The sequence below is a fragment of the Salvelinus namaycush genome, chromosome 28 (assembly GCF_016432855.1).
Source record: "Salvelinus namaycush isolate Seneca chromosome 28, SaNama_1.0, whole genome shotgun sequence".
Classification (NCBI taxonomy): domain Eukaryota; kingdom Metazoa; phylum Chordata; class Actinopteri; order Salmoniformes; family Salmonidae; genus Salvelinus; species Salvelinus namaycush.
The window spans coordinates 38,706,620-38,731,150 of NC_052334.1; the positions used below are offsets into that span (position 1 = coordinate 38,706,620).

Here is a 24,531-nt window from a genome sequence, read left to right on the forward strand (position 1 = left end):
ATTCATTCTGCTAATATGTAAAATGACTTAGAATTGCATGACATTTTTATAAAAGGCTATTGTTTCTCAGACCTGTAAATACTATGACAGATTCATGCAATGCTTTTACTATAAATAAAGGAGATCTTTCCACCCCTACTCTTGTCCACGGTGGTCTGCGAACCCACAACCAGACCTTCTGGCCGGCAGCCCTGTGCGCTATCAACATTTCTGTCTTGCCATAAAATGCTTACACAATTTCTAAAACTGCATATCTAAGGCTCTGGTCTGTCCAATACGTGGGGGAAAATGGTAAACATGCTCTCTGCTATCCACGTTATATTTTAATTATTATTTTGGGTATAGGAGAGGGTCACTTTTTTTAAGCGTCAGGGAGGGTTTAGGTAAAATATGTTTTGCTGAAAGGGGAGGACCATCCATTTTCATTTCAGAGAGGTCCGATTTTCAGAGAGGTGTCTTCTTATAAATAACGTTCACAACCCTTACTATGCTCGTGACCAATGAGTAGATGGGAGGGGCAGGACAGGCAGTGCGTCAAGCCTCTCAAATAAAACCAAAAAAACTGTCTACACAGACTCCGGAGATGCCGGTTGATGAGCGGGAGCAGCTTGGATGAAATGATTGAATAACAATTATGTGTACATTTATTTCGTAGCGCTCGCACACGCAGCCTGGGCGGTCTAGTCACGGAGTCAAGCGCTTCGTGGTGGATTCATTAGAGGAGTTTCTCTAGTTTCAAGAAACTTTATTATAATATATACATGTACTAGGCTATAGATACAGTATGTTTACGATTGTAGCCTAAAATACGCTGGTTTCAAAATAATAGTGTGGAACACACACACTTGGAAAGACTAACACAGTGAGAAAGGAGCCACGCACTCAGGTAAGCCATCTTTCTTACTATTTTCAAATAAAATGTAATTATATTGTTACATATGGGAACATCTTTTTTCCCAAAGTTGCCAAGTAAATGCTAATATTGTACTATTCTGCTTGAGATTTCAAATGTTTTGCACTGGTCTTTATAACCTGTGAATATGTTTGATAATTTATCATTATTTATTGTTTAAAGATTCAAACAAATGTGCACACATGGCGAACATCTTTCATTGCATTTATAATAAATGTCTAGAGCCATGCAGCGAAACCTAAATTATTTCATACAGTATTAGAAAACATTATACAAGCAGTTCTTAAAAGGGCAATCTGGGGTGGTACATCCTTTTTTTAAACGTTTGAAATAATTATATATAGCCATTTATTCTTGAAGAATTTATGAATACCTCATGAGCTTAGTTTAACTTTCTTAGTTAATCTTGTTCTAATCTTGTTTTATTCCATTGTTTGTCCTTGCATCCATAGCTCCTTCAATGAATTTGAGTGGTTAAAATTCTTCCAGCAATACTGCTCTGCTTTTTACCAAAAAAGTGTTGTTTGAATCCCAGAATGCCCCTTTCAGCAAGACAGGCCTTTCTCTGTGCTGGTTGCTGATAATAAGCAGAATCTACTGCACACCCAAAACCGATTAGTGAAGGTGCTGTATGCAAAATGCAAAACTGGAGAAACAGGAAAATAGGGTCCTGTAGGGTCAGCCCTAATTTGTGTGCTCTCTGACACTCGGAGTTGCATGGTAAATGGCCCAGGAACACAAGGAAAGCACAAAGGACAATGCCCAAGGACTAGCCAGCCTGTCCCCTGCTGAGGGCCCAAAATGTATCTCTCTGCTACAGTATCCAGAGGACTGAGTATTGAATGAGTGATAGAAAAGTACTATATTATCCATATTTAGTATCTATTGTTCACTGAGGATAACTCTGATGCTATCTAAACTGAATAAAAATATGAACGCAACATGTAAAATGTTGGTCCCATGTGTCATGAGCTGAAATTGTTATGCTGGTGAATGAGGACCCAAAAGCGACGTAATAGAAACAGAGTCTTTATTCCAGTCTTAAACAAACAATGATTCTCCTGGATATTATCAAAGGTAAATCCAAAACAGGAAACTGAAATCCTCTCGTCAGAAGAGAGGAACGACTGGAGACGCGACCACAGACTGCAGGTCGCTTCAGGAAGGCACAGGCCGTAGCTGACATAGACACCTGCTCACACGCAGCATCTGAAGAAGGCAAAAACACGACAGGGCGGAACAAGGACACAGAACAGCAAACATCAAACAAGAATCCGACAAGGACAGAAGCGGAAGACAGAGGGAGAAATAGGGACTCTAATCAGAGGGTAAAATAGGGGACAGGTGTGAAAGAGTAAATGAGGTAGTTAGGAGAATGGGAAACAGCTGGGAGCAGGAACGGAACGATAGAGAGAGAGAGCGAGAGAGGGAGAGAGGGAGGGGGAGAGAGAGGGATAGAAAGAGGGAAAGAACCTAATAAGACCAGCAGAGGGAAGCACAGGGACAAGACATGATGATCAATGACAAAACATGACAGTACCCCCCCACTCACCGAGCGCCTCCTGGCGCACTCGAGGAGGAACCCTGGCGGCAACGGAGGAAATCATCAATCAACGAACGGTCCAGCACGTCCCGAGATGGAACCCAACTCCTCTCCTCAGGACCGTAACCCTCCCAATCCACTAAGTACTGGTGACCACGTCCCCGAGAACGCATGTCCATGATCTTCCGTACCTTGTAAATAGGTGCGCCCTCGACAAGGACGGGGGGGGGGGAGGGAAGACGAACGGGGGCGCGAAGAAAAGGCTTGACACAGGAGACATGGAAGACAGGGTGGACGCGACGAAGATGTCGCGGAAGAAGCAGTCGCACAGCGACAGGATTGACGACCTGAGAGACACGGAACGGACCAATGAACCGCGGAGTCAACTTGCGAGAAGCTGTCGTAAGGGGAAGGTTACGAGTGGAAAGCCACACTCTCTGACCGCGACAATACCTAGGGCTCTTAATCCTACGTTTGTTGGCGGCTCTCACAGTCTGCGCCCTGTAACGGCAAAGTGCAGACCTGACCCTCCTCCAGGTGCGCTCACAACGTTGGACAAAAGCCTGAGCGGAGGGAACGCTGGACTCGGCGAGCTGGGACGAGAACAGAGGAGGCTGGTACCCAAGACTACTCTGAAACGGAGATAGCCCGGTAGCAGACGAAGGAAGCGAGTTGTGAGCGTATTCTGCCCAGGGGAGCTGTTCTGCCCAAGACGCAGGGTTTCGAAAAGAAAGGCTGCGTAAAATGCGACCAATCGACTGATTGGCCCTTTCTGCTTGACCGTTAGACTGGGGATGAAACCCGGAAGAGAGACTGACGGAAGCACCAATCAAACGACAGAACTCCCTCCAAAACTGTGACGTGAATTGCGGGCCTCTGTCTGAAACGGCGTCTAACGGGAGGCCATGAATTCTGAACACATTCTCAATGATGATTTGTGCCGTCTCCTTAGCGGAAGGAAGCTTAGCGAGGGGAATGAAATGTGCCGCCTTAGAGAACCTATCGACAACCGTAAGAATCACAGTCTTCCCCGCAGACGAAGGCAGACCGGTAATAAAGTCTAAGGCGATGTGAGACCATGGTCGAGAAGGAATGGGAAGCGGTCTGAGACGACCGGCAGGAGGAGAGTTACCTGACTTAGTCTGCGCGCAGTCCGAACAAGCAGCCACGAAACGGCGCGTGTCACGCTCCTGAGTAGGCCACCAAAACCGCTGGCGAATAGAAGCAAGCGTACCCCGAACGCCGGGGTGGCCAGCTAACTTGGCAGAGTGAGCCCACTGAAGAACAGCCAGACGAGTAGAGACAGGAACGAACAGAAGGTTACTAGGACAAGCGCGCGGCGACGCAGTGTGAGTGAGTGCTTGCTTTACCTGTCTCTCAATTCCCCAGACAGTCAACCCGACAACACGCCCCTCAGGGAGAATCCCCTCGGGGTCGGTAGAAGCCACAGAAGAACTAAAGAGACGGGATAAGGCATCAGGCTTGGTGTTCTTATTTCCCGGGCGATAAGAAATCACGAACTCGAAACGAGCGAAAAACAACGCCCAACGAGCTTGACGTGCATTAAGTCGTTTGGCAGAACGGATGTACTCAAGGTTCTTATGGTCAGTCCAAACGACAAAAGGGACGGTCGCCCCCTCCAACCACTGTCGCCATTCGCCTAGGGCTAAGCGGATGGCGAGCAGTTCGCGGTTACCCACATCATAGTTGCGTTCCGATGGCGATAGGCGATGAGAAAAATAAGCGCAAGGATGGACCTTATCGTCAGACTGGAAGCGCTGGGACAGAATGGCTCCCACGCCCACCTCTGAAGCGTCAACCTCGACAATAAATTGTTTAGTGACGTCAGGAGTAACAAGGATAGGAGCGGATGTAAAACGCTTCTTGAGGAGATCAAAAGCTCCCTGGGCGGAACCGGACCACTTAAAGCACGTCTTGACAGAAGTCAGAGCTGTGAGAGGAGCAGCCACTTGACCGAAATTACGAATGAAACGCCGATAGAAATTAGCGAAACCGAGAAAGCGCTGCAACTCGACACGTGACTTAGGAACGGGCCAATCGCTGACAGCCTGGACCTTAGCGGGATCCATCTGAATGCCTTCAGCGGAAATAACAGAACCGAGAAATGTGACAGAGGAGACATGAAAGGCGCACTTCTCAGCCTTCACGTAGAGACAATTCTCTAAAAGGCGCTGGAGTACACGTCGAACGTGCTGAACATGAATCTCGAGTGACGGTGAAAAAATCAGGATATCGTCAAGGTAAACGAAAACAAAGATGTTCAGCATGTCTCTCAGTACATCATTAACTAATGCCTGAAAGACAGCTGGAGCATTAGCGAGACCGAACGGCAGAACCCGGTATTCAAAATGCCCTAACGGAGTGTTAAACGCCGTTTTCCACTCGTCCCCCTCTCTGATGCGCACGAGATGGTAAGCATTACGAAGGTCCAACTTAGTAAAGAACCTGGCTCCCTGCAGAATCTCGAAGGCTGACGACATAAGGGGAAGCGGATAACGATTCTTAACCGTTATGTCATTCAACCCTCGATAATCCACGCAGGGGCGCAGAGTACCGTCCTTCTTCTTAACAAAAAAAAACCCCGCTCCGGCGGGAGAGGAAGAAGGCACCACGGTACCGGCGTCGAGAGAAACAGACAGATAATCCTCGAGAGCCTTACGTTCGGGAGCCGACAGAGAGTATAGTCTACCCCGAGGAGGAGTGGTCCCCGGAAGGAGATCAATACAACAATCATACGACCGGTGAGGAGGAAGAGAGTTGGCTCTGGACCGACTGAAGACCGTGCGCAGATCATGATATTCCTCCGGCACTCCTGTCAAATCACCAGGTTCCTCCTGAGAAGAGGGGACAGAAGAAACAGGAGGGATAGCAGACATTAAACACTTCACATGACAAGAAACGTTCCAGGATAGGATAGAATTACTAGACCAATTAATAGAAGGATTATGACATACTAGCCAGGGATGACCCAAAACAACAGGTGTAAAAGGTGAACGAAAAATCAAAAAGGAAATGGTCTCACTGTGGTTACCAGATACTGTGAGGGTTAAAGGTAGTGTCTCACATCTGATACTGGGGAGAAGACTACCATCTAAGGCGAACATGGGCGTGGGCTTCCCTAACTGTCTGAGAGGAATGTCATGTTTCCGAGCCCATGCTTCGTCCATAAAACAACCCTCAGCCCCAGAGTCTATCAAGGCACTGCAGGAAGCAGCCGAACCGGTCCAGCGTAGATGGACCGACAAGGTAGTACAGGATCTTGATGGAGAGACCTGAGTAGTAGCGCTCACCAGTAGCCCTCCGCTTACTGATGAGCTCTGGCCTTTTACTGGACATGACATGACAAAATGTCCAGCAGAACCGCAATAGAGGCAAAGGCGGTTGGTGATTCTCCGTTCCCTCTCCTTAGTCGAGATGCGAATACCTCCCAGCTGCATGGGCTCAGTCTCTGAGCCGGTGGGAGGAGATGGTTGAGATGCGGAGAGGGGGAACACCGTTAACGCGAGCTCTCTTCCACGAGCTCGGTGACGAAGATCTACCCGTCGTTCTATGCGGATGGCGAGTGCAATCAAAGAGTCCACGCTGGAAGGAACCTCCCGGGAGAGAATCTCATCCTTAACCTCAGCGTGGAGTCCCTCCAGAAAACGAGCGAGCAACGCCGGCTCGTTCCAGTCACTGGAGGCAGCAAGAGTGCGAAACTCTATAGAGTAATCCGTTATGGATCGATCACCTTGACATAGGGAAGCCAGGGCCCTGGAAGCCTCCTTCCCAAAAACTGAACGATCAAAAACCCGTATCATCTCCTCTTTAAAGTTCTGATAATCGTTAGAACACTCAGCCCTTGCCTCCCAGATAGCTGTGCCCCACTCCCGAGCCCGACCAGTAAGGAGTGATATGACGTAAGCGATCCGAGCTCTCTCTCTTGAGTATGTGTTGGGCTGGAGAGAGAACACAATATCACACTGGATGAGAAAGGAGCGACACTCAGTGGGTTGCCCAGAGTAACATGGTGGGTTATTAACCCTAGGTTCCGGAGACTCGGAAGACCAGGAAGTAGCTGGTGGCACGAGACGAAGACTCTGAAACTGTCCTGAGAGGTCGGAGACCTGAGCGGCCAGGGTCTCAACGGCATGACGAGCAGCAGACAATTCCTGCTCGTGTCTGCCGAGCATTGCTCCCTGGAACTCGACGGCAGTGTTGCGAGAATCCGTAGTCGCTGGGTCCATTCTTGGTCGGATTCTTCTGTTATGCTGGTGAATGAGGACCCAAAAGCGACGTAATAGAAACAGAGTCTTTATTCCAGTCTTAAACAAACAATGATTCTCCTGGATATTATCAAAGGTAAATCCAAAACAGGAAACTGAAATCCTCTCGTCAGAAGAGAGGAACGACTGGAGACGCGACCACAGACTGCAGGTCGCTTCAGGAAGGCACAGGCCGTAGCTGACATAGACACCTGCTCACACGCAGCATCTGAAGAAGGCAAAAACACGACAGGGCGGAACAAGGACACAGAACAGCAAACATCAAACAAGAATCCGACAAGGACAGAAGCGGAAGACAGAGGGAGAAATAGGGACTCTAATCAGAGGGTAAAATAGGGGACAGGTGTGAAAGAGTAAATGAGGTAGTTAGGAGAATGGGAAACAGCTGGGAGCAGGAACGGAACGATAGAGAGAGAGAGCGAGAGAGGGAGAGAGGGAGGGGGAGAGAGAGGGATAGAAAGAGGGAAAGAACCTAATAAGACCAGCAGAGGGAAGCACAGGGACAAGACATGATGATCAATGACAAAACATGACAGAAATAAAAGATCACAGAAATGTTCCATATGCACAAAAAATAATTTGCAGTAGGTACAACCGGCCTCACAACCGCAGACCACATGTAAAGCGCTATGTGGGTGAGCAGTTTGCTGATGTCAAGGTTGTGAGCAGAGTGCCCCATGGTGGCAGTGGGGTTATGGTATGGGCAGGCATAAGCTACAGACAACGAACACAATTGCATTTTATCGATAGCAGTTGTAATGCACAGAGATACCGTGACGAGAAAATGGCGCCGGAGCAGAAGACAGACGTTTTACGTTCCCCCAACCGATTGTGTTTTTTGTTCGTTTATCTGCGTTGTTTGTAACTTATTTTTTTTACTATTTTGTACATAATGTTGCCGCTATCGTCTCTTATGACCGAAAATAACTTCTAGACATCAGGACTGCGACTACTCACCACGGACTAGCAGAATCCTTTTTCTTCTTTCACGACTCTGACGAGCCCGAGGCGGAGGATATACGGCTCTCTCGGCGTTCCACACCATAGTGCCCTCAAAGCTCATCAATAAGCTAAGGACCCTGGGACTAAACACCTCCCTCTGCAACTGGATCCTGGACTTACTGACGGGCCGCCCCCAGGTGTTAAGGGTAGGTAACAACACATCCGCCATCCTGATCCTCAACACAGGGGCCCCTCAGGGGTGCGTGCTCAGCCCCCTCCTGTACTCCCTGTTCACCAGTGACTGCACGGCCAGGCACGACTCCAACACCATCATTACATTTGCCGATGACACAACAGTGGTAGGCCTGATCACCGACAACAACGAGACAGCCTATAGGGAGGAGGTCAGAGACCTGGCCATGTGGTGCCATGACAACAACCTCTCCCTCAACGTGATCAAGACAAAGGAGGTGATTGTGGACTACAGGAAAAAGAGGACCGAGCACGCCCCCATTCTCATCGACGGGGCTGCAGTGGAGCAGGTTGTGAGGTTCAAGTTCCTTGGTGTCCACATCACCAACAAACTAACATGGTCCAAGCACACCATGACAGTCATAAAGCGGACACGACAAAACCTATTCCCCCTCAGGAGACTGAGAAGATTTTGGCAGATCCTCAAAAGTTTCTACAGCTGCACCATCGAGCATCCTGACTGGTTGCATCACTGCCTGGTATGGCAACTGCTCGGCCTCCGACCGCAATGCACTGCAGAGGGTAGTGCGAACGGCCCAGTACATCACTGGGGCCAAGCTTCCTGCCATCCAGGACCTCTATACCAGGCAGTGTCAGAGGAAGGCCCTGAAAATGTTCAAAGTCTCCAGCCACCCTAGTCATAGACTGTTCTCTCTGCTACCACACGGCAAGCTGTACCGGAGCGCCAAGTCTAGGTCCAAGAGGCTTCTAAACAGCTTCTACCCCCAAGCCATAAGACTCCTGAACATCTAGTCAAATGGCTACCCAGACTATTCACATTGCCCCCCCCCTCTCTCCACACCACTGCCACTCTCTGTCATCTATGCATTGTCACTTTAATTAACTCTACCTACATGTACATACTACCTCAACTAACCGGTTCCCCCGCACATTGACTCTGTACTGGCACCCCCCTGTGTGTATATATATATATATATATATATATATATTTTTTTACTGCTCCTCTTTATTTACTTGTCACATTTATGTCTTATTCTTAACCATATTTTTGGAAACTGCACTGTCGGTTAGGGGCTCGTAAGTAAGCATTTCACTGTAAGGTAAGGTTGTATTTGGCGCATGTGACTAATAAAATTTGATTTGATTTGAGATCCTGAGGCCCATTGTCATGCTTTATCTGCCACCATCACCTCATGTTTCAGCATGATAATGCACGGCCCCATGTCACAAGAATCTGTACACAATTCCTGGAAGCTGAAAATGTTCTCAGTTCTTCCATGGCCTGCATACTCAGCAGACTCACCAGCCGAGCAATCAGCCTGTCACCAACCCTTTGGAAACATTTGGAAAAAATTGTGTTTGACCAGATACAATGCTATTTTACAGTAAACAAATTGACAACAGACTTTCAGCACGCTCATGGGGAAGGACATTCAACAACCACATCACTTACACAAATGACTGATGATTGGCTGAGATAAATTGATGATAAATAGATTGTGGCGGCTGTTTTGTTAGACTTCAGTGTGGCTTTTGACATTACTTGTATCTGTACAGGGTGGACTCTGAATTACTCTATGCAAAGTTTTATTGTCTTCTTGTCACGCCCTGACCTTAGTTATCTATGTTTTCTTTATTATTTTGGTTAGGTCAGGGTGTGACGAGGGTGGGTATGCTTGTTTTGTATTGTCTAGGGTTTTTGTATGTCTAGGGGTGTTTGTAAGTCTAGGCTTATGTAGGTCTATGGTGGCCTGAATTGGTTCCCAATCAGAGGCAGCTGTTTATCGTTGTCTCTGATTGGGGATCATATTTAGGTTGCCATTTTCCCTTGGGTATTTGTGGGTTCTTGTCTATGTGTAGTGGCCTGTCAGCACTCATTTGTATAGCGTCACGGTTCGTTTTTGTTATTTTGTTCAGTGTTTCTTCTTATTAAAGAAGAATGTACGCATACCACGCTACGCCTTGGTCTCCTCCTTTTGACGGCCGTGACACTTCTCAGGAATTGTGTCTTATTACTTTGGTCTCATCCCTCACACAATCCTTTAAATGCTGTGACACCATGTGGCGATTGGGCCTGGTAATGTTTAGGTTACTGTAAGCTTGGTATTGTTAGATTGGTCAATGGTGGTTGGTTTTGGGTTGAAAGGTTACACCTTCAGATGTTGTAAATTGAATTAAATGTTGTTGTTCTCTCTCTTGTATCCTGTATCTAAGTTGTAGGTTGTATGATCAATTCTCATTTCCTTCTGGCCTAATAAGCATCTCTTATGTTCATGCTTTGTCTTCTAATTCTTTGGAACTTAAGCTTTATGCCTTGTATGTGAGTCCATTCAATGTTACTTAAATATCTGCCTTTGATATAGAGAATTCTCAGACCAATTCTTGCTAGTCAACGTCAACTCATTGCATCATGCTTGCTTGTATATTTTAATTACCTTTATGAAGTCAGATAAACATTATAATAGGCTAATTGCTTAGTCCAATTATAAGTCGCTGTCACGACTTCCGCCGAAGTCGGCCCCTCTCCTTGTTCGGGTGGTGGTCGACGTCACCGGCTTTCTAGTCACCACCGATCCATGTTTTGTTTTGTCTGTATTACACACACCTGGTTTCAATTCCCATATCATGTTCCTTATTTAACCCTCTGGCATACCTTTCTGTTCTGTCTGTGATTGTTGGGGTCTTAGTGGTTCGTGTAGGTGTTATTCTGTCTGTATTTTCCTTATTGGAATATTGCTTGCCTTTTTTGTGAGTAAACTCAGTTGTTTTGCTCAAACCTGTGTCCTGCGCCTGACTCCTCTACATCTCTGCACCCAATCGTTGACAGTCGCATGTTGTCACGTTCCTGACCTGTTTTCTGTTGTTTTGTATGTGTTTAGTTGGTCAGGACGTGAGCTGGGTGGGAATTCTATGTTGTGTGTCTAGTTTGTCTGTTTCTATGTCAGCCTAGTGTGGGTTCTCAATCAGAGACAGATGGTAGTCGTTGTCTCTGATTGAGACTCATATATAGGAGGCTTGTTTTGTGTTGGGATTTTGTGCGTGTTTGTTACCTGTCTCTGTGTTTGTGTTCTGCACCAGATAGGTCTGTATCGGTTTTGCACATTTGTTATTTTGTAGGTTGTTTGTAGTGTTTCTCTTGTGTTTGTATTAAACATGTTTAACACTAGCCGCGCTGCATTTTGGTCCTCTCCTTCACCCCTGGAAGAGAACCTTTACAGAAACACCCACCAAACCTGGACCAAGCAGCGTGGCAACGGGCAGCAGCAACAGCAGCAGCGGTACCAGGAGGAATGGTCATGGGAGGAAATCATAAACGGAAAAGGACCCTGGGCAAAGGTGGGAGAGAATCGCCACTCTTGGGAGGAGAAGGAGGCAGCCACAGCCCAGGAGCGCTGGATTGAGGAGGCAGCACGTAAGAGAGGCTGGAAGCCCGAGAGGCTCACCCAAAAATTTCTTGGGGGGGGATAAAGGGGAGTGTGGCGAAGCCGGGTTGGATACCTGAGCCAACTCCCCGGGCTTACCGTGGAGTGAGAGGGCGTCGTACTGGTCAGACACCGTGTTATGCGGTAAAGCGCACGGTGTCCCCAGTACGCGTGCTTAGCCCAGTGCGGGCTATTCCACCTTGCCGCACTGGGAGGGCTAGGTTGGGCATCGAGCCGGATGTCATGAAGCCGGCCCAACGTATCTGGCCTCCAGTACGTCTCCTCGGGCCGGCGTACATGGCACCAGCCTTACAGGTGGTGTCCCCGGTTCGCCTGCATAGCCCAGTGCGGGTTATTCCACCTCGCCGCACTGGCAGGGCTACGGGGACCATTCAACCTGGTAAGGTTGGGGAGGCTCGGTGCTCAAGAGCGCGTGTCCTCCTTCACGGTCCGGTATATCCGGCGCCACCTTCCCACCCCAGCTCAGTACCACCAGTGCTTACTCCACGCACTCTCCCTATGGTGCGTGTCTCCAGCTCAGTACCACCAGTGCCTACACCACGCACCAGGCTTCCAGTGCATCTCCAGAGCCCTGTTCCTCCTCCCCGCACTCGCCCTGAGGTGCGTGCCCTCAGCCCGGTACCTCCAGTTCCGGCACCACGCATCAGGCCTATAGTGCGTCTCAGCCGGCCAGAGTCTGCCGTCTGCCCAGCGGCGCCTGAACTGCCCGTCTGCCCAGCGGCGCCTGAACTGCCCGTCTGCCCAGCGCTGTCTGAGCCATCCGTCTGCCCAGCGCCGTCTGAGCCATCCGTCTGCCCAGCGCCGTCTGAGCCATCCGTCTGCCCAGCGCCGTCTGAGCCATCCGTCTGCCCAGCGCCGTCTGAGTCATCCGTCTGCCACGAGCCATTAGAGCCGCCCGTCTGTCCCGAGCCATTAGAGCCGTCCGTCAGTCAGGAGCCGCTAGAGCCGTCCGTCAGTCAGGAGCCGCTAGAGCCGTCCGTCAGTCAGGAGCCGCTAGAGCCGTCCGTCAGTCAGGAGCCGCCAGAGCCGCCAGCCAGTCAGGAGCCGCCAGAGCCGCCAGCCAGTCAGGAGCCGCCAGAGCCGCCAGCCAGTCAGGAGCCGCCAGAGCCGCCAGCCAGTCAGGAGCCGCCAGAGCCGCCAGCCAGTCAGGAGCCGCCAGAGCCGCCAGCCAGTCAGGAGCCGCCAGAGCCGCCAGCCAGTCAGGAGCCGCCAGAGCCGCCAGCCAGTCAGGAGCCGCCAGAGACGCCAGCCAGTCAGGAGCCGCCAGAGACGCCAGCCAGTCAGGAGCTGCCAGAGACGCCAGCCAGTCAGGAGCTGCCAGAGCTGCCCTACAGTCATGAGCTGCCCTACAGTCATGAGCTGCCCTACAGTCATGAGCTGCCCTTCAGTCATGAGCTGCCCTTCAGTCATGAGCTGCCCTTCAGTCATGAGCTGCCCTCCAGTCATGAGCTGCCCTCCAGTCATGAGCTGCCCTCCAGTCATGAGCTGCCCTCCAGTCATGAGCTGCCCTCCAGTCATGAGCTGCCCTTCAGTCATGAGCTGCCCTTCAGTCATGAGCTGCCCTTCAGTCATGAGCTGCCCTCCAGTCATGAGCTGCCCTCCAGTCATGAGCTGCCCTCCAGTCATGAGCTGCCCTCCAGTCATGAGCTGCCCTCCAGTCATGAGCTGCCCTCCAGTCATGAGCTGCCCTCCAGTCATGAGCTGCCACTCAGTCCGGAGCTGCCACTAGTCCGGAGTTGTCCCTCTGTCCTGAGCTACCTCTCTGTCCTGAGCTACCTCTTTGTCCTGAACTACCTCTCTGTCCTGAGTTGTCTCCTCTATTGTAGAGGGGAGTTGGTGAAGGTTCCTGGACCATGGTCGGGGGCGAGGGTCGCCACTCAAGGGACGCTAAGGAGGTGGACAAAGACAATGGTGGAGTGGTGCCCTCGTCCACCGCCGGAGCCGCCACCGCGGACAGATGCCCACCCAGACCCTCCCCTTGAGTTTTAGGGGTGCGCCCGGAGTTCGCACCTTGAGGGGGGGGGGTTCTGTCACGTTCCTGACCTGTTTTCTGTTGTTTTGTATGTGTTTAGTTGGTCAGGACGTGAGCTGGGTGGGAATTCTATGTTGTGTGTCTAGTTTGTCTGTTTCTATGTCAGCCTAGTGTGGGTTCTCAATCAGAGACAGATGGTAGTCGTTGTCTCTGATTGAGACTCATATATAGGAGGCTTGTTTTGTGTTGGGATTTTGTGCGTGTTTGTTACCTGTCTCTGTGTTTGTGTTCTGCACCAGATAGGTCTGTATCGGTTTTGCACATTTGTTATTTTGTAGGTTGTTTGTAGTGTTTCTCTTGTGTTTGTATTAAACATGTTTAACACTAGCCGCGCTGCATTTTGGTCCTCTCCTTCACCCCTGGAAGAGAACCTTTACACGTGATGTATATACTCGACTGACGGAAAGCATAGCTACTATTAAAATACATTTTTATCTGACTGGAAGTGTACAGACTGAAGTGGCAGCAAGTCTTAAACCTGAAATGGTTGAACATTTTGTCATGTCTTTTTGGTCTGTTTTCCTCTGTAGTCACTGCTAGTTTTGAAGCCTTTGTTAAGGCCTCTAGAAGTGCATGTAATTTAAAACACCAAATATCCATTGATATGCTGTAATGTGTAAACACATTACCTAGCAGCCAACCTGATTGCACTAATCCCTTGTAATTACAGTAAAATACTGGGAAATACAAACTCCTCCCCTTAATGAATTTCATTCATCCATAATTTTTTTTCAGTATAAACAGTCAATTTAACGGTATTGTACTGTTATTAAACAGTACTTGCTTTGAAACCATATTTATATTACAGTAGGTGTACTATAGAATGAAATACAGAATTTTGCTTACCACGAGCTGCCTGTAAGCTACTGTCAATTTAACAGTAACCCCTATACAGTGCATGATATTCAGCCCATTGAGTCATCCCTACCAAAATATTTCTTATCTAACACAACTCAGGATAAGACCCAGATGCAGATATACGAGGCAGACAGTTTGAAATGTCAGGTCAAGCCAGGCAGAGGTGGAAACGAGACAAAGGGCTGTGAGACAGAGGTTTGATCCTAGATACATGAATAGTGGGATGTATACGGAGGGTGCGGTGCCAATAAAGGGCCGATAAAACTGCTAGGGGAAAGTTTACGGGACTCCACCCGGAGGGGCAAATCCCGAGTGGACAGCCATACCCTCTGCCAAAGACGATATCTGGGAGCAGCGACGGACGAACATCTGGGCCGATGGTATGCTGACCTCTTGTTCAGGGAAGAGCGGGGGCTGATATCGCATGGAACACTCGAAAGTCGAGAGACTAGTGGCCAAGCAGAGAAGGGTGTTGCGGGCGTATTCCACCCACATGTGTTGTTGGCTCCAGGTGGTGGGGTTGGTCGAGACGAGGCACCTAAGCATATTCTCCAGGTCTTGATTGGCACGCTCTGACTAGCCGTTGGACCGGGTATGAAACCCGGAGGACAAGCTGGCTCGATGACCCAATAAGGGTGCAGAACTCTTTCCAGAATCGGGACGAGAATTGATGACCACAATCAGAGACAATGTCGGCAGGGAGTTCATGGATTTGGAAGACGTGCTGCACCATGAGCTGAGACATCAGGAACCATAGTGGGCCACCAGAAGCGTTGTCGAAGGAAGGCCAGGGTTCAACGGGAGCTAGGATGGCAGGTGAGCTTGGAGGAATGAGCACATTCCAGGACCTGAGATAGGGCTGAATCAGGGACAAACATCCGGTAATCTTGACAATTAAAAAATCATTAAAGTAGTTGGCAATATCAGTGGGTTTAATGAGCCATCTGATTCAATGAATGATGAAGCTGAGTTTGCCTTTTTGCCCAACAGTTCTTTTAAGGTGCTCCAAAGCTTTTTACTATCATTCTTTATATAATTTATCTTAGTTTTATAGTATAGTTTCAACACTTCCACCACTGGCATTTCTGTCTTTTCTGTAAATGTTATAACCTTGTATTGCTACCACTGTATCATCAAAGGTATTATCTAAGTGAGTTTCAGAGAGAGTCAAAATATGAATGTCATCTGTTACTAGCAAGTTATTTACTTCATTAACCTTGTTTCTTAGGCTACATATGTTAACGTGGGCTATTTTTGAACACTTTTCTGGGATGCTTGATTGTTTTCATTGTTTTACTGGGTAGCTTAGCAGAATTAGACATGCTCATGCTGTTTATGTTAGTGCAGGGTGAGCTGCACACATGGGACTTCCAACTACGTCACACCGCCTCAGTGCTAACACTATAACTCTGGTTCATAGGCACATGATTACTGCATACAATAGCTGTGGGATCAGCAGAGGCATTCAGCGCAGTTAGAGGGGCATAAATTAGGTTACTTACATTGCGTCTTCCAACGCCCCTGGGATAATGTACATTTGCTGAAACATTATGACAACTCAGTGACACAATGGTAGGAATTTACTGAGCTGGGCTTGGGTCATTGATAAGTAATTGTCTCAATGCAGCCTTATAATGCTGTGAAAGGATCCAGGAACCCAAATGATTTGGATGGATCCCATCCTCCTTATCAAATGAGCTTTGTTTCCAGAAGGTATCAAAATTGTCAATAAATGTTACACCCACAGAGCTGAAATAGTCTCGTAGCCAGTTATGGGGGGCTAAAAGTCTGCTGAAACGTTCAATGCCACACTCAACCCCATCAGTTCTTTAAAATCCATCGTCAGCTGTTCTGAGCTGCCCTTCATAATGTCATTGAATCCCACATTAACTATGATAGACTCAATTTCCTGATGCTGATTTAAAATGTTTGGTAGCAGCTTATTGATATCCTGTACTCGTGCTCCTGGATAGCACAAAGGTTTTGCCCAACGGACTGAGACATTACTCACCATTGAACCGCCCAATACAACGGCCGGAGAAGGGAATGGAGAAATCTGACCATTCCTACCCCTCACACAATTCTTTGAACCTTTCACGGATCCACGAGAAGCAGGATAGCGTATGCCCGCTGCTTCCCCCGATAGGTCCAGACCTCCCACAGAAGGCAGTGCCCGTCAGATCCAGAGAGAGGGAAAGGAGCCGAACTCGACAACGAAGCCACTGCTGGAGTCAGCGTATTTGGAGTCAGCACCGCCAGCGCAGACACAGGCAATCCCAGCGATGAAGGCGCAGGTAGATCAGGTACCAGTGCAGCGACGCTATTCCGAATGTCAATCTGCTCCTAACCTCTCACAACCACTGCCGTCCGCTTAGCAGCATGCTGCTGCCTTTGGTTTCCTCGACTTGTGACATGGGACCAGCGCTGATTGGAACAATCTTCTTGCTGTTCTCTGTCTACTTCATTACAAGATGGAGTAGGAGAAGCAGATGGAGACAATTTCCTTGGCAGGCAAGTTATAGGTAGCGCCATTCGGATAGGGACAGATTGTAACGGCGTTCCTCCTCCTCTTCATCCGAAGGCGATCTCTTCCAGCTCGGATCTCCTCCCATGTGTAGCAACCTTTTCCATTTAACACGTCCTCCCATGTCCACTGCTCGAACTCACGCTGCTTGGTTCTGGATCGGTGGGTGGTTCTGTAACGGCGTTCCTCCTCCTCTTCATCCGAAGAGGAGGAGCAGGGATTGAACCAAACTGCAGCGTTGTATTTAGACATAATGAATTTATTTAAGTGTAGACGAAAAACACGAACTTCACTTGAATACTTACAAAATAACAAAACGAATGTAGACAAACCTGAACATACGAACTTACATATAACACGAAGAGCGCACGAACAGGAAAAATGACTACATAAAACGATGAACGAACGAAACAGTCCCGTATGGTGCAAACAAACACAGACACGGAAGACAACCACCCACAAACAAACAATGTGACACCACCTACCTTAATATGATTCTCAATCAGAGGAGATGAAAACCACCTGCCTCTAATTGAGAACCATATTAGGTACCCATTAACCAACATAGAAACAGAAAACATAGACTGCCCACCCAAACTCACGTCCTGACCAACTAACACATACAAAAACTAACAGAAAACAGGTCAGGAACGTGACACAGATGACAAGGCTGGAAAACATCCATCAGGCCCGAGCGGCGTCCAGCCATAAGAGTTGAGAACGAGAAAGTTCCAATTTGCATTTTCCCCGTAAGTGTCACGATCGTCATATAAGCACACATACAAAACAAAACAATATCCCACATCGCAGGTGGGAAAAGGAACACACTAAGTATGATCCCCAATTAGAGGCAACGATTATCAGCTGCCTCCAATTGGGAACCATACACATACACCAACATAGAAATATACTATCTAGAAACCCCCCTAGTCACGCTCTGACCTATTACACCATAGAGAACCCCGAGGGCTCTCTATGGTCAGGGCGTGACAGTAAGTTAGTGCAGAATTTGCTTGCTAATCGTAGGCACCTCATTCCTGTATTCCTCTGCAAGCAAACAATTGCTTCATTTGAACTCTGGATTGTCAATACAGTGGAGTCGACCATGTGTGAATGTTGCTGTTGTATGTTTACAAGGCCTATGCCAAACATTAGGAATGCCTTCCTAATATTGATTTGCACCACCCCCCCTCCACACACACACACACACACACACACACACACACACACACACACACACACACACACACACACACACACACACACACACACACACACACACACACACACACTGATTGAAGTGGGTTTAACAAGTGAGATCAATAAGGGATCATAGCATTCACCTGGTCAATCTATTTCATGGAAAGAGCAAGTGTTCTTAATGTTTTGTACCCTGTATATATTTAGTGTATAATGTATATTTACTTATCAGATCGGACTTGCCGTAACTGAAGTTCCCTATATTTTTTTTCCTACAGGGCTGTTTTCTCTTTCATTTCAAGTTTAAGAAAGACAAGTCTTAACATGTGAAATATTAAAACATTTACACTCAATTTCTTTGTACTTCTTTTCCTTGGAAAAGGGTTTAGGATTTACTGGAACCAGGACATATCCACCCTTAAGGATTTTAGTGACGTAGTTCCTCCGGATTGTGGGAATCCCATTGAACTGACCAGGGTAAGTGCAGTTCAACCTTTGTTTCCTCTTGCGCTCACTTCCCATTCCTAAGTGAATGTCACTAGGGCGGCCAAACAGTTATGCCACATTAGGCAAAGCATCAGTCCAGATATCATGTCATTCCATACAATATCATAACACCTTTTATAGAGACTTTATTATTTTTCTAATACATGAGTTGTTAAGCCACTCAGTAGGGCTTATGAAGCCTTTATAGCCACATTTTTTGTAAATACAAAGTAGGACCCCTCTTGTTATTGTCTGTTATACTGATGACAGAGCAGGAAGACATTAGTCTAGATTTGACTGGAAATATGGTCATCATTCACTCATCATCACAAACAGAGAGCACAGTGTCGAAAGTCCACTAAAGTGAATATTGCAGTGAGTCTTGAAATATGACTCTAATAGGAAGTGTTTTTCTCACAGAGGGAGTTGCTATTGCAAAACCAATAGTGGAGTCGACCATGGGGATAAAAGAGGACTTAGTAGTGACCACGGCTGTGAACTTTGTCGGGAACGGAAACTTCCTGGACTCGGCGTTCCGCTACACCCTCTTCCCAGTGTTCTACGGTGTTGTGTTCATCCTTGGGCTGATAGCCAATAGTTACGTGCTGTTCGTGCTGTGGCGCCTACGCGATGCCAAGGCCTTGAACGAGATCTGCATCTACATGGCCAACCTGACTGTGGCCGACCTCCTCTTCGTGTGCGCCCTCCCCGTCTGGATTGGCTACTACCATCACGGTGGCGTCTGGCTCTACGGCGAATTCCTGTGCCGTGTCACCGGCGTGTTCTTCTTCATCAACACCTACTGCTCCATCCTCTTCCTCACTGCCATCAGTATCAACCGCTACTGGGCCATCACGCGCCCGCTGAACGCCGCCTCGTCCGACCATTGGTGCCGTGGGGTGGTCGTCACAGCGGTCATCTGGGTGGTCACTCTGTCCATGTCTGTGCCATACCTCTTGAAGACGGGCATCCAGAAGGACGAGAGGAACGTGTCGCGATGCTTCGAGGGCTACCACCATGAGACAGATGGCGAGAAGCGGCTGGTGGCCGCAACCCACCTTATCATTGTGGGGTGCTTCGTCTTGGTCTTCTTCCTCGTCGTAGTGTGTAATCTGCTAATCGCCCGGGCGTTACTAGCCCAGTCCCTTACCCAGGCTCGGGGCTCCAGTTCCTCCAAACCCCGGGGGGTGAAGGGCCGGGCCCTGCAGATGCTGTGCGCTGTGGTGGGGGTGTTTGTGGTGTGCTTCCTCCCCCACCACATGGTCCAGGGCCCCTGGACCCTGGCTGTGCTGGAGATCAAGGAGGGCTGGGGCAGCACGGAATGGAACCAGAAGACCAGGCAGTGGTTGAACGACGCCCACCAGGTCACCCTGATGCTGATGGGGCTCAACTGCCTCTTAGATCCCGTGGTGTACTGCTTCGCCACCAGGAGGTTCCACATGTATATCAAGGACCATCTGAAAAAGGTGGGGATGGGCAGAGGCTGCTCGGAAACAGCCATCACACACATCCCATAGTGGAATGCAAGAATGTGAGCCAGCGGCTCCATCGTGAACAGCAGCAGCTCAATAATTAAAGTCCTTCACTGTAATGGAAAACTGTAATTTATATGGTAAATTTGGGTATTATCAACAGTAAAATACTCCTAACGTTTTACTGCAGCATAGTGTAAATTGTTGTGGGCGGGGAAACAATTGCTTTATTTTGAATGGTACTGTAATTCCACCCCACAGAATACAGTACTGTACCGTGTCAAAAACCTTTTGACCACTTGTGGGTGCATGTTATTGTTGTTTCTGGCTTATTAACATATTTTGAGCTGTGTCTTGTAAGAGGCTATATTTGTTGCACCCATGAGTGAAAATGCTGTACCAATTTAACTTATGTTATAGGAGACAGATTGTACAGGGGACAGATTTTAGTGGCAGTGAGTCTTAAACCTTAAATGGTTGAGCATTTTGCCATGTCCTTTTGGTCTGTACCCCTGTAGTCGCTGCCAGTTTGGAAGATTTTGTTAAGGCCTCTACAGGTGCAAGTAATATAAAATACCAATTATGCATTAATATGCTGTGGGATGTTTACAACCAGATTCATCTGGTTTTCAAGGGAAAAGGAAAGAGAGCTATTTGCAAATAGTCTGGGTAGCCATTTGATTAGCTGTTAAATTTCACCACCTCTCTTTCTTCCTGTTCTTTTTCTCTTTGAGCGTAAACAGAGTATAAAAGCAGAAGTTTCATAGGGAACTTGAGCTTCTATAAATGATAGATTCACCCCTTATACAATTCCCTCTGGAAGGACATTAAAGGGCTCTATTCAGAAATCCTCATTATTCCGTTGAATGATTTAAAATTTGAGCGTCATTATTTCTATAAGGCCTATACTTTCTCGTTCTGAACTTCTAACCTGAGTAGGACGGGTCTGGCTTTGCGACAATGATCAAGAGCAGCTGCTCACCGATATGACAGCCCCAATGCAGTTACACCTCCGACACCGCCAAAACATCAGCTATGCGGGTGTCGGCTATTGCCGGTTAATGCTGATCTGATTGAATCTAGGCCTAAGGGTCCCACTGTTCAGCAAGAGTAGGAGCAGGGCAAGTTTCATTCAGCCATCAGGCTGCTGAACAGTGGGACATAGGACAGATATAGATGGACAGTAGGCCCCAGAGACTTTGAATATGTGAAAATGTAAATGTGTGACTTGTGTACTAGCTTTCCAGTTTTCCGTACTGGATGTAATATATTGTGTTGTGTTTGTGTATTTGTATGCTGACACCAGAACATGAATTTACATGTAAATGGACAAAGTATATCGTATCATATCGTATTTGTTTTGCAATTTGTACGATTGCAAAACAAATACTGGGAGCCAAGAAGTACTTTTTAAAATGTGATGAATTGCTATTATTGTTATTGCTATTATTATTGTAAAGAATGGTGGAGTAACAAGCTTTTAAGGTCATTTTATGAGGCTGGTAAACATCCTACTGGGCACAGATGTCAATTCAACATCTATTCCATGTTGGGTCAGCGTAATTTCAATGAAATGACGTGGAAACAATGTTGATTCAACCAGTATATGCTCAGTGGGATGTGATGAACGTGATGACTTCTCAGCTGTCAGCTGCTGAAGTATAAACAGAGACGGTTTATGAAGGAAGTTGACCACTGGTATAAATGTTGCACTCTTTGTATGTGATGCAATTGAAACATATTGTGTAACGCTGTACTGTATTCTCAAATAAAACAAATATCTAACGGTCACGGCCGTTAAAAGAACTGGACCAAGGTGCAGCGTGGTGAGCGTACACTTTCTCTTTATTGAAAAAAATTACACCGAACAAAAACAATAAACACTACAAAAACTAACCGTGAAGCTACAGGCTATGTGCCCTAAACAAAAGTTAACTTCCCACAAAGACAGGTGGGAAAAAAGGCTACCTAAGTATGGTTCCCAATCAGAGACAATGATAGACAGCTGTCCCTGATTTGAGAACCATACCCGGCCAAAACATAGAAATAGAAAATCATAGAAACACAAAACATAGAATGCCCACCCCAACTCACGCCCTGACCAAACCAAAATAGAGACATAAAAAGGATCTCTAAGGTCAGGGCGTGACACTAACAGATATATTGTTATTGAAATACCAGTTTAATTTATCAGATGCAGTAGGGATGACCAGGGATGTTTTCTTGATAAGTATGTGAATTGGACCATGGTCCTGTCCTGCTAAGTATTCAAAATGTAAAGAGAACTTTTGGGTGTCAGGGAAAATGTATGGAGAAAAAAGTAAAGTTTCTTTAGGAATGTAGTGAAGTAAAAGTAAACGTAGTCAAAAATATAAATAGTAAAGTACAGATGCTCCAAAAAACTACTTAAGTAAAAATACTTTAAAGTACTACTTAAGTACTTCATTAACTTTAAATAATGTGGTTGGGTCCTGTTATAACACGTACTACTTAAGTACTTTACACCTCGCTCGTGACAAGGTGGTGTAGACGTCATCACAACAGGCCGTACTGTAGGTATCATCCCAAGGTGGAGGAGGTAGCATCCCCTTTCATGAAGGTGAGGCACATGTCGCTGTAGGCTCACTTGGTTTCACCAGTTCATATAGACTTCTCCCTCATCCCCAGTCTGGGCCTGACTCCTCACCATAATGGTGATAGCAGACACTACATCTAATGACTGCATGCATGTGTCTAATAACTACAGGATTGTGGTCCACTACATATTGTTCGGTAACGATTTCTTTGACTACATATCCATAACGCATTCATTACACATCTATAAGCATTTCATGAACTTGTTATAACAGGACCCAACCACATTACATGTGAATTAAGTGTATCCATAGCATATCTATATGCAATAAGTTTTCAGTTTCAGTTTTCAGTTCACTGTTCTCTGGTAGGGGGTCCTGTGTGCACTGGGCATTACTGACTCAAGTGAATGAAATTAGTCTAAAGGTTTGTTCTTTTGAGTCAAAGATCAGTCAGTAAAAAGAGCTGAACTTCCCATCATTACCTTAAACAGGACAAATTATGAGACAGAAACCAGTTGCGTTTTGACTGCAGAAGAGAGGTGAGAGGTCAGTGTTACATCACTTCCTGGTGACAATCCAGCCAAAGCGTTCTTCTGGCTTCTTAGCTATTTTTCTGTTATTAAATGTGCAACATTTCGGGTGTTACTAGCACGGTCCCCTACCCAGGCTCGGGGCTCCAGTTACTCCAAACCGAGGGGGGTGAAGGGCCGGGCCCTGCAGATGCTGTGTGCTGTTGTGGTTTTTTTTTGTGGGGTGCTTCCTCCCCCACCACGTAGTCCAGAGCCCCTGGACCCTGGCTGTGCTGGAGATCAAGGAGGGCTGGGGCAGCACGGACTGAGATCAGAGGACCAGGCAGTGGTTGGACGACGCCCACCAGGTCACCCTGATGCTGATGGAGCTCAACTGCCTCTTGGACCCCGTATTGTACTTCTTCACCAACAGGAGGTTCTACCTGTACGTCAAGGACCATCTGAAAAAGGTGGGGAGGGATGAAGGGTGCTCTGAAACAGCCATCACACACGTCTATGGTGGAGAGCGAGAATGTGAGCCAGCGGCTCCATAGCGAACGGCAGCAGCTCAAGAATTAAAGTCCTAGAACGTAACGGAAAACTGTAATTGATACAGTAAGTTTGGGTATTATCAACAGTAAAATAACATTTTACTGCAGCATAGTGTAAATTGTTGTGAGCGGGGAAATAATTGCTTTATTTTGAATGGTACTGTAATTCCACCCCACAGAATACAGTACTGTACCATGTATTTGGAGCACCAAAAAATGTTTGCACCCATGAGTGAAAATGCTGTACCAATTGTATCTCACACTGTATCTTACACTTTATTCTTGTGACAGACTTGCGACTTCAATTTCACCACCTCTTTCTTCCTGTTCTTTTTCTCTTTGAGTGTAAACAGAGTAGAAAAGCAGAAGTTTCATAGGGAACTGGAGCTTCTATAAATGATAGATTCACCCCTTACACAATTCCAAGAGGTGTGTGTGGTGGTGTGTGTGGTGCGATGTGAAATAGTATATCGTTGTTGTGAGCTGCGGCCATCTGGAATGAGATAAAGGGCTCTACACAGTAAGATCCGCCATAGCAGACATCTGCATAGCGGTGGTTTTGGCGGTGTAGGAGGTGGAACTGCATAGAAATGTCAAATTCACAAGCAGCTCCTAAAGCGGACATTGCTATTGGCTGCATGGAGTCGCATTAAGATAAATCCCATGCAACCTTGTTTAACCACCCTACCAAGGTAGGGAATGGTCAGGTGGTCAAACAAGGCTTGAATACGGGCCAGATGTTACTCCCAAGTATCTGCATAAACCACTACACCGTCCAGATCAACAGCGCACCCGACCAAGCCGGAGACAACCCTATTCAAAAGCCGCTGAAAAGGCCAAAACTATAACCAAATACAGGTACAGACCTGAGGGTGTAATAAGGGCAGAGATTTCAAGAGCCCTACTCATCAGTGGCACCTGCCAATAGCCCTTTAACAGGTCAAACTTGCTCACAAACTTCGTTACTCCGACCTGATCAACGT

General features: G+C 47.3%; 1 protein-coding gene across 1 annotated transcript; it reads left to right on the plus strand.

Annotated features, from left to right (window-relative positions):
* Positions 1-590: 590 nt before the first annotated feature.
* On the plus strand, positions 591-21,713 carry LOC120023815 (platelet-activating factor receptor-like). Its single transcript, XM_038967933.1, has 3 exons — positions 591-886; positions 18,337-18,431; positions 18,861-21,713. Exon 3 carries the CDS (start codon positions 18,899-18,901, stop codon positions 19,955-19,957), a length of 1,059 nt encoding a protein of 352 aa, XP_038823861.1. The 5' UTR covers positions 591-886; positions 18,337-18,431; positions 18,861-18,898; the 3' UTR covers positions 19,958-21,713.
* Positions 21,714-24,531: the final 2,818 nt, after the last annotated feature.

Excerpts from the sequence above, each read along its gene's own strand:
- LOC120023815 (XM_038967933.1), top strand. The coding sequence starts at position 18,899 with ATGGGGATAAAAGAGGACTTAGTAGTGACCACGGCTGTGAACTTTGTC.